Genomic DNA, 11,050 nt, shown 5'->3' with positions numbered 1-11,050 from the left:
TTAAACATGCTTCGTTGCAAGTGGCAATCTATACACCACGATTACAGTGCCAAAGTTCCTATTGTGTTTGCCATTGTTTAAAAACAGTGAATGTATCAAACTTTAGGGTCATATTTTAAAGTCTAATGTAAATTTGTGCACTCTGTGATCTGTTTTTTTTAGCGCAACCATCTCTATATTTAGTTGTAGAGACCTTCTGCTCAGCTACAATTGTAATGCAGCCCATATACGTTCAATTATATTTGCAATATCAAAGACCCTAGATACAAAATCTACCACTGTGTATTGTACACACAATCATTAATAGTGTACATTGGTAGATGTTATATCTTGGGTCTTTGATATTGCCCAATATAATTGAATGTGAATGGGCCGCATTACAGAAAGAACAATTCAACAACCACTTTTATAATACCAGAAAGGAAGAGAAATATTCAACTTAATGCCAACTTCTTGCATAATATCAAATCAAATTTTGCATAAAACTAAGAATTATTTTATTGAAATTATTTTTTTCTATCATATTTGATAAAACTCAACTAATAAATATTGACACTTGTCAGACTGTTCTGGTGTGTTTCTTATTGTTTACTTGTTTGTTTGTTTGTTTCATTCTATCTTAACTGCTGTATTTTCTGCTTTCCATTAGAATATTGATGAATATACACTCCATTGGTGTAATGACTAGGCAATTATTAATTGGAGTTGCCTATAACTATTCCTTTCAAGATATCTCTCATAGGGCCATTGAATTGGGATAAGAAGGGTGTATGTAACAAAATAACCTTTTTTTGTTGTTGTTGACATGTAAATTTTGCCCAATAACTCTGAATTGCCTTAACTTGACTTCAAACCAGAAAAGAATATATATTAATTAAGCTTCAACGTGGGAACCATATTTTTCAGAGAAAGGACCTATCAATCATGGTTAAGGATATATATATTTTGTGTTATGAAAATTGATATGGAAAAAACCCAGTCGCATCTACACTCAATACATATAGTTGATATATCAACAAGTTGTTGATAAGAGTAAGAAAGTTACATACAAAAAGGCTGCAAATGCTGTAGTAACACCAGTTTCACTCATTCAACTTAAATATCTCCCCAAAATACCCATGTGATCACAAATGAAAATGTGTGTAAAAAGTGATAAAAACATACTATATGCTGTAGATTAGCATATCATCACATCTACTTACATGTTACTACCTTATATTTCTTATCTATATAATTTATCTATGTCCACAAAAACACCAAACAATATATCTTCCAAAAATATTACAATACTCTCCAAGTGTTTTCATGAGAGTGTAGATTTATGCATATGAACACCATGTGAAAACTTTTACCTTTCAAAAAATCTTACAATAGTACATTGACCCATCTGTACACTTATACAAAAAAACTAACCATTTATAATATAGACATCTGTGTGAACTTTGTGTGGAAAAAATGAACAATGACAAAACAGATATATATAAATCTGAAAGTTGTATTTTACAGTTGCAAATGTTTTGAGTTAGTTGATGTGTAATGAATAAAGCACAACGATATTCAAATGTACATGATTTGTTTTAAATTACTTATCTCCTTTTGTGTTGTCACAAATCTTGCATTTGAATAGTGATATTAAAGCAATTTTGTAACATTTCCATAAAAAAAATTTCCCACAAAATGTCCCCTTTTATGTCCCCAGCTGTCTACAAAAAAGGAAAAAAAATGTCCCCTTTTAATTTGGAACCGAACAAATGAAGTAAAACAAAGAAAATCACTATTTAGTTCCACCTATTATGTTGCCAATGTGTGTCACTGTGTCAATCTTCACTGAGGTCGGTTGTTCTGATGATGTATGTACATACATATGCCTTTTACCCCATTTTGATTGTATGAATTCAAGATTTTGTCACTAATTAATACCTTGATTCTTGCCGGGTATGTTAGTTTAAAAGTACATTACAATTGTGTAAAAATCAGAATTAAAAAAACAAAACAAAAAAAACATTGAAGGTGTCCTCCTTGGCAAATGTTACAAAATTGCTTTAATAAGCCACAAAGAAAATACTGAAAGATAAATATATGTAACAGCTGAAGAAGAAAACAAGAATAAGTAACAGTTTAGATATTCAGAAGTAAATTTAGATAGATTGCACTAATGAAGCACTAATATGATTTTGTGAAAAGAACTATATCATTGAAAATACTTTTTCAAAATGTCCACAAATAATTGCTTTGCCACCATAATTATGAAATTACCCTTTCATTGTAGCTGTTCCAACCACCAACTGAACTATGTACAGCAGTTTTTTTGTGGCAATAATTTTCACAGTAATGAATTACCTTATTATTTGTAGCCAAAAAAATAAACTTGCTACTGTTAGGGATACTTGTCATTGTCATAGATCTCCATGGGAATAACAACTTATACAGTACTTTATCTGTGCTCGTTCTCGTCCACAAAATTGAAAAATTGTAGTGCTTCGAAATTGTCTTTGTTTCACAGCATTATTTTGATCAAGGCAGGTGGTTAATGGTGCCCTGTCATTCTCAATTCAACAATCAATCTTATTATTGAATCATCTTAAGTACAATTTTCTCTTTCAATATTGCACATGAAATGTTGCTTGGAGTTGTTAAGATTCAACCCGTAAACATATGAAATAAATATCTAGTATGAGTTAATTTATTGCAGCAGTGGAATTTGAAATACCATCATAAATATCAGCAACTCAAACCTTGCTGTTTGTGAGCCATATTTCATGAATATTCATTAAGCAAGCCAATTATTTAATGGATATTCACTAAAATGTCAATATCATGAATATTTATGGTAAGATATAACTTTTAAGACAATGTGATAATTCTTCAAACAAAACTATTACACTTGTTTGGTTCCAAAAACATTATTTAAACAATAGTAATGAAATAATTGAAATAATTTTGTAGAAAACAAAAGAGTAATGATTGTATATGTTCAATGTGAAGTACATTTTTTCAGAAATACAAATTGTGTGTCATATCATAGGAGATTAATAATACAATTACGCATTTTCCAAGAGTTAGCATCATTTGCACTGACTACTCTTTACTACGAAAATATATGAACATAGGTTTGGGTAAAGAAATTGTGGCACATAGTGTATGTAACTGTACAATTTAGGCCTGTGTGAGTGTGTGTGGGGGTGTGCGCGCAAGCACATGCTCTTATTAAAAAGATATGTTAGCAAAAGCTTTACAAAATACCAACATGTTTCCCCCTGTACAATAATACATCATACGCACAAAAGATAAATGGAAAACAACACTTTGTAATTAAACCAGCTATAAAATGTTATATCATACATGTACCTTAATCAGTTAATGCAGCGCTGTCAACATGTTTTGAGCTTTATCAATGAAACTACAAAGATTTGGATTCTTTACAACCCCTATTATGTCTAATGATACCCAAAAATTACAAAATATTAAAAAACATTGCTGCATGAATTGATTAAAGAACAATATTGAAGTATAGGCACATGGAATCGAACAATTAAAAAGTGACAATTATGAATATTCATATTTATGTCCATTACAATTACAATACCTTTCTTCATGTGAAAAAAAACACATGTGTCAGCTTTACACTACATGTACATGTTAAATTCATGTTATGCATGTGTAATGCTTAGACTATGGTAATTTTTTGTTTCCATCTTGATTATCTTCAAAAGAGAATGTTTCGGAAAGAAGTAAAAAGAATAAGAATTCTATGACTCCTACATAGAAAGCACATGTGAGCAATAAAATCTATCACATCTCTAAAATATGTCTTGTACATATGTATTTCTACTCGGAACCCATAATGTGGCTCTTGAAGAAAAATTAGCACACTTGCTATTGCACATAATAACTCCCAGCTCTTACTTTAAGTCTACATGAGCACATGGTAAATATCCATATGGATGAAAGTAGCCTGTGACCAAGTCTTACTTGTATGTGTGTCAACTTTAATAACAATTTTGTTTTGTAGAGCAGATGTAAAATATATTTTATGTTGGATTTTTGTATAGATCTGACATTACTGTAAGGTGTCATCGTTGGCACCATTTTACAAGTCGTCTTCATTAAAATTTCATCTGTAAGAATGTAGTCACTGCTAAATTATCTTCCAAGTTAGATTTCTAAATGTGCTTTATTAGAATCAACATTCAAACTATACTAAGCAAATCAACAGTAATAGTTATGGGAAAAGTGCAATGGTACATGATAAATTAATATAATAAATTAATAAAGTGCATCTTGTTTTAAACATCAATAAATAAGCACAATTTATAAAGCAAATAAAGAGTTGTATGATATGCATTGCAATGAATAGAAATAAATACTGCTAAAGATATTCTTTGTATCCTTCATGTGTCCAGCTTTAGTGCTGAGCTGTTGCAGGATAACCTATAAACAACCATATATGAACATCATCTTTAATAATAGAGTTGTCATTTTCAGGAATATTTTCAGATTTAGATATAATATTTGGGCAAATTATACTTACACTCCAAGTGTGGGCAAGTGAGAGTTTACATCTAAATGTACAAATACTTTACATCAATTGGGAGTTGTAAGAGCTTAATTCTCCTACCTTCTTCTCAAGTACTTAATAAATAGCTGTGTTGTGGGTGGTTACAGACACTTAGTTCTGTAACCAAAGTTTCTATAATATTTCTTAATAAATAATAAATTATGAACAATGAATTGAACACTTTTAAGTGACATAAATTATGTAAATTTCTGTGCTTGATTTACATAGCAATAAAATAACTACAATTCATATACATATTTGTCATGGACTTCTTAATTTCCAAGTATGGACTTAATTGTTATAGAACTGTGTAAAGTCCAAAGTAATCAGTAAAATATTTTACTGAAGTAATACAGTGTTTGATTTTACATACCTGTCCAAGTGTTACTTATTGAAATCGGAAGTGATCATTAAAATTTCTGGTGAATTGTGGAATGAATTATATATGCATTATATCAAATAATGAAGTATAATCTACTCTTTGGAGTGATGGAATTTCTGTAGAACAAACATTAAAGATTAAGGTGGACTCATATTAATTTTGTATAAAATTTTGATTTTCTAAAATGGAATTGGTATCAAACTAAATTTATCTGTTTGTTTTTTTATAATTGGGCTTCTTAATTAAGATTCAAATAAAAGCATTTTTGCCAGGATATGAACAATTAAATATGCACTGTCCAATTTCTTCTAATATTTTTTTACTTCTTCATTACTTCATTCATTTATGTAATATTACACAATTCAGTACTGTGCAGTTGAGTTAATGTGTAAAAACGTATTACACAAAATGCACTATGATATGCATTGTTATAGAGTTTATAAGAAGCATAATCAAACATGGGTATCACAAACCCTGAACTCGTGAACCAATAGGCACCATTTATACAGTCATCCAAGTAACATTCAAATATTGAATGTATTGAAGTATTTGATATGAAGTCCACAGTATATTTTATTTATTATGTTATTGTCAGTGTCATTATTTATGACGTAGAAGTCACTATTTTTGTGATGACTAAGTCACTATTATGTAACAACCATATTGAAGACAGTCATGACGCCATTTCATTGACACTGTGGACTTAGAAGGAAATTTCTAAGATGCCTAGTTTGAAAATGTATTCAAACCTGTAACAAGCAATAAAATATATCTTGTAATCATATTCAAAAGTCATGCTACATTTTGCCACCGTTTTGAACCCAATGTCCGAAAATTCTGATATTGTATCAAATACAAACAACAGAGAAATATCTACCTCGTGATATTCATACCATATAACCAAACTTATGCAAAAACGGTTTTTTTCTTACAGTGAAAGGCTCAGCCATCCTTGACCAAATGCTCTTTGGTTTTGAACAGGGTGATTTTAACAGTGGCAGGAATGTAGTTGGATTTTTGGAGAATAGAATTTTAGAAAGGCAATGTCCTCCTATATCAAATCCTGTGACATTGATGTAATCAACAACCTGTACCTGTGCCCATACAAATATGTGAGCCTCGTAGTGAGGGATATCGGAGACATTTGCCACAAGATACACCTTTTTGCTGTATAAGGAGATAATTCACATCTGTAATCAGTTGAGTTGCAGAAGCATCTGTTCCAGCTCATCGGCTGAGCGATACAAGAAAGCCGCAGACTCTCTGTAGCTTGTGATGAGCTGACGAATGTTAGCCACTTCTGTGGGGCTGAGCTGGGTCTTGGAGGAAGGCATCTTTTTCACGCTGAGGTCTGTTGGCCCTAAATGAAAATAGGATAGACATATGAGGATACATAATTGAATAAATGATAATCTTGCACAAGAAATTCAAAATTTCTGAATTTGTAATGTAATATGTTGAGGGGGATACACCCTGGGCATTATCTTTTGAGTGTTCATCTTGGCCATTTTTTTTTTCAAAAGTGTTGAAGTTACTTATAAAAAAAAAAAAAAATATTTAATAGATTACTGGGAATTTTTGCTTCAAATTTGGGACGTTGTTGTTTATAATATAATTTATAGCATAATGTACTATTTACAGTATAGAATATGATGTAGGCCTTGTGTAGATGGCTTCAATGTGTGTATGCAATTATAATGGCTTACATACCGTTAGTAATCTGGGCATGTTGTGAAGACTGCAGCATGGAGGCATGATGTGAGGCAATGCCGCTGTAGTATGGATCGTGACTAGTCACACCATTAGCAAATCTGTAGTCCACAGGACGAGGCGAGTGTTTAGTGGACTCCTCAAACACACGTGATGGTGTTGTGGGCTGTGGCTGTGGTGGTGGCGGCTGCTGCTGTGGTTGTTGTTGATGTGATGTGTCCATATGTACGTCATTCTGGAAAAACAAAAGCAAATCAATAATTTCACTTTTGGAACAAGGCACATGTACTGCTATGATGCAGAGTTCTTTTGAATTTTAACATTCAAAACTTCATGAATAGATGCAATGTGTGTGATCCAATCATATTTTATTATTTGTAAACATGTGGATGCAAATGCGGATCATTAATATCTCACAATTGTCCGCAAAGTGCACAATTATTCTTCCAATCTCGCCCACAAATAACCTGCGTTTGCGTATCGTTTCTTGCCGCGCAAACAAGCATGCGCAATCACCGCGAGTAAACCTGCATACTTGTGGATTGTGTATTAAATGCTCATTAAAAACTGAACAGAAGATATATTTTTTATAGTCTTTTAAGCAAAACACAATTGTGTTATTTTCATGAAATAAATTTGTTAAATGGTGGTTATGAATGACAATAATAACTTGCACCATCTGTTTTATAGTCATTGCAATCGTTAGGGTTTGTGTTGGGCCGTTGCGCAATGACCTCACCACAGATAGCGAGCAGTTATTATTGTCTAAATATTTTGACCTCCACATACATATTATGTATTAACACTGTCAAACAAAATTTCAACAACATACTCTCCATATATTGTAATAAGAACTATCTTGAAGGCTGAGGGTTTTGAGGTTTCTACCTTATCTTGATTAAACACAACTGACACAAAAATAGTTTTGTTTTCGATATTTTCCAATTTCCAATGCTAATATCAGGTATACATGACTTTCATATCCAGTAGTAGTTATACTTCCTTCAATACCAATCTTATATACATGTATGGCTGAATGGTCTTGTTTTCATATTCTCGCTACCTTTTTCTCTTATGAATTATACACAGCTTAAACATGCACACCCCAGCACCCCACACACAACAAACACACTGCACTTAAATCCACCCTACAGGAAAGTATACTTAACCCCCCTCCCATTTTTATACTATACATACAATAAAGGCCCAATATGAAGGCATCACCCCCCCCCCCTTCCATTTATCTCCATTTTACATAAGACAATATAGGCCCACTATGAGAGTTGAGCACACTTTTATAAATCACTTCCCCTGGGTGTTTATGCCTGCTGGTAATTTTATGATATCCACATGGCCCTACTTGATGCTTAATGAGCAGATTTCACACTAATTGGCAATTCCACATTTATGGGTAATTCTACGTACAGTATGGAAACATTCACAATAATTTTGTTCAAAGATTAACTGACCTAATACTAAACAAAGTGTTTACCTATGTCCTATTCAATATAAATTATTTTCAATGATTCGGTGTATTTCAATGACAGTTACATAATATATCAAAATGTTGCACAGATCAATGCCACCCAACCAGCATGGAATGGGTTAATTGACAACAATTAGCATGACTAATTTTCAGAAATTGGGTACACTTGCACTAATTCAGTACAGGGGGTGTCATGTGCACTATACACCATTTGTTCATGGGTGGGTCATTTAGATATGAAATAAGCAACTTTGCGTGCTACATAATGATGGAATCGCATCTTAAGTTCGGCAAGTAAGCCTTTTGAGGGATTTTGGCACTTAAAATGATCATGTGAACACAGGTGTAGATTTCGGTACATATTATATTTAATAAACAAATCCTCTTAAAGTGAATGATATGATATATTATTCATTGTTGTTAACAGCTTTTTTTTACATGTTTAAAGTTCAGGGTTTCTTTCAGGTGGTTTCAGTGTGCAAATTATATTAGGCAAATACCATGGTCAATCTTCTATAGCAGATTCCTTAAATTTGAAAAAAAAGCTAAATACCTCAAAAATTAACATCCATCAGTTTTTTTCATGGTAAGGTTGGATTAATATTCAATTTTTTGAAAATATGTATTTTTGTTAAAAATTAAACACTTGTTTATGATATTCACCATGACTAGTCTTGTGTGTTGCATAAACTTAAGGGGACACTTGTATATACATGTAGGAACCCAAGACAAGTTAAACACATTTTGGAAAATAAGTAAATATATGATTTTTTTTCCTATTTGTACAGTCATGTGTAGATCAAAAGACATAAAACAGACCAGAGGTTGCCGCTGACAATAAGAACTAAATGTTTTCTTTCCAAATTTTTGGCATATAGAATACATATGTAATTATTGTAAGATAATATATTCAACATATTCCATGCATATTTAGGGATTCTCGTTTGTCAATTATAGAAAAATTAGCTGGCCATATTATATGGTTCCGTGGCAACTACACTGGTGTTAAGTGTATTTTGAGGTCAATTTAAATCAGTTGACCCTTTGGCTCGCACCCTTAAATTTAAAAAAGCAAGTTGTGCTAATTGGGCAGTTAACAGGATTTGGTTATGTATAGTGGTGATTTGAAGGCTGCAGGTTTGGCAAGCAGTACCCTTTGGATTTATTATGCCATAACCCCTTACAAGGTCCTCTTCTTATCTATTGCCTGTATGTCTATGACTCAACTATCACAGGGTGGGGGTAAGGGAGGGGTCTGCTTAGTGTCCAGTAAAGAGAGGCCAAAAGGGGCTAAAGCTGAATGCAATGTGTAGGCCTATAGTCTAGTCAGAGAACAGGGATATGGTTGTAATAACTTGGCACTGGAAGAAAATTCACATAGAACAAGGATATATTAATATTAGAAAGCAGGGCATGTAGGATAGATGGGACATCTATAAATATAAAAATTCAAAAGGGTAATGAAGTGGTGATTTCATAAATTCTAAACCGAATTAGTTTTTATTACCCAATTATTTACATTCCTTGTTTGATTGTTAATATTAATAATTGAATAGTTGGGTTGGAGAGAATCTATAGATAAGAACTGACCAGTAGGCAAGAAAAAAAGAAGTAATAAAACTTGTTTTGCGGTATACAAATGATAAAGAATATGTGTACGAAAAAAAAAAAAAAAATACAAAAGAAACAATTACTTGACAAGATATAATTCAAATGTGTAGATTACAAACCATTCTTTTCTATGGTGTATAAGCAGCAAAGTGCTTGTTCGGGAATATATATATGTTGTATTTCATGCATACATACACAAGCCTAATATCTACCTTGAAATATAAGAGTCCCCCCCCCCCCCCAACCGTTGTACATGACCAGACTAGATCAATAACAGAAATATAGATACGTGTGGTGTATGTTTGGCCCCAAAATGTGGCCTGGTTTATCCCATGGGCTTAAATATTAACCCCAGACAATGCTTGTAAACCCCTCTGCACTAATCCAAATGTTGAGTCAGCTTTGGGAGAGGGTCAGTCTGAAGTGTGAAGAGTTGTCCACTGAATGACCTGACCAACAGAAAATTAGGACAAGCTAAGCTAATTACATGTATTGGATGTTAATTGTTAACTCATCATATCTGTTGTAAAATATCTTATATATCTCACTCTCACATCCACACACACCCCTGTCTGTGTTTGCCTCCAAACGTGGACATTGTGTTTTGCTATCTAACCGAGGACGTGTGTATGATGTTTTCATCGCCTAACCCTGGACTAAAATGGCGGATTTTTTGTGTGTATAATACGAACGGAATTTTAGCCATCACCCTCATGGACGGTAGTTTTTACACGTGTGGTCCTCGGTTTCAGGCAAATAGCGTTTAAAGCATCTAGCATGCATTTGAGGTCTTTTGCAGCAGTTTGAGACCGAGGACAGTCCTCGGTTGGAAGTAGGTCCACAGTTTAGGGTGAAAAATCTTGTGTGTGTCCTTGTTTGTCGGCAAACACGTACGCACCCCTTATGATCTCAGTCTCACACACCCTCACCCCTCCCCCACACACTCCGCAATAAAATACACAGCGACCCATGCAATTATAGAAAAAAATTGACTTAAATTCTAACCAAGGTAACTTTGTATGACATTAAAGAATACATTGTATCGCCTGTGTCATGTCTACCCTCTGTATCTATCTGAGCTGCTCTGACATTTTGACATTGATAGGCTACAGTTTGAGGCATACAGGGAAATAGGTGAAGCACACTGACCAGTGTTGTTATAAATGCAATACAGTGTGTAGCATTTTGTGCTGTCAATTTAAATTTCTTGTGAATTACTTTTTAAAACATACTATTTTGTTACTTATAAAATCAGTGATTAGGAGAAGGCATGTACACCGTAAAGAATATTATTTTTATGTCA

General features: G+C 33.0%; 1 protein-coding gene across 1 annotated transcript in view; it reads right to left on the bottom strand.

The window, feature by feature from the left end:
- Positions 1-94: 94 nt before the first annotated feature.
- LOC140148747 (nucleolar protein 4-like) overlaps positions 95-11,050 on the bottom strand; it is a 72,764-nt gene continuing 61,808 nt past the window's right edge. The window contains 2 exon segments of the mRNA XM_072170795.1: positions 95-6,300; positions 6,651-6,885. Of these exon segments, the coding sequence (XP_072026896.1) occupies positions 6,137-6,300; positions 6,651-6,885 (399 nt within the window). The 3' untranslated portion in view covers positions 95-6,136.

Source organism: Amphiura filiformis, chromosome 3 (genome assembly GCF_039555335.1).
Source record: "Amphiura filiformis chromosome 3, Afil_fr2py, whole genome shotgun sequence".
NCBI lineage: Eukaryota > Metazoa > Echinodermata > Ophiuroidea > Amphilepidida > Amphiuridae > Amphiura > Amphiura filiformis.
This window is presented reverse-complemented; position numbering and strand designations above follow the sequence as displayed.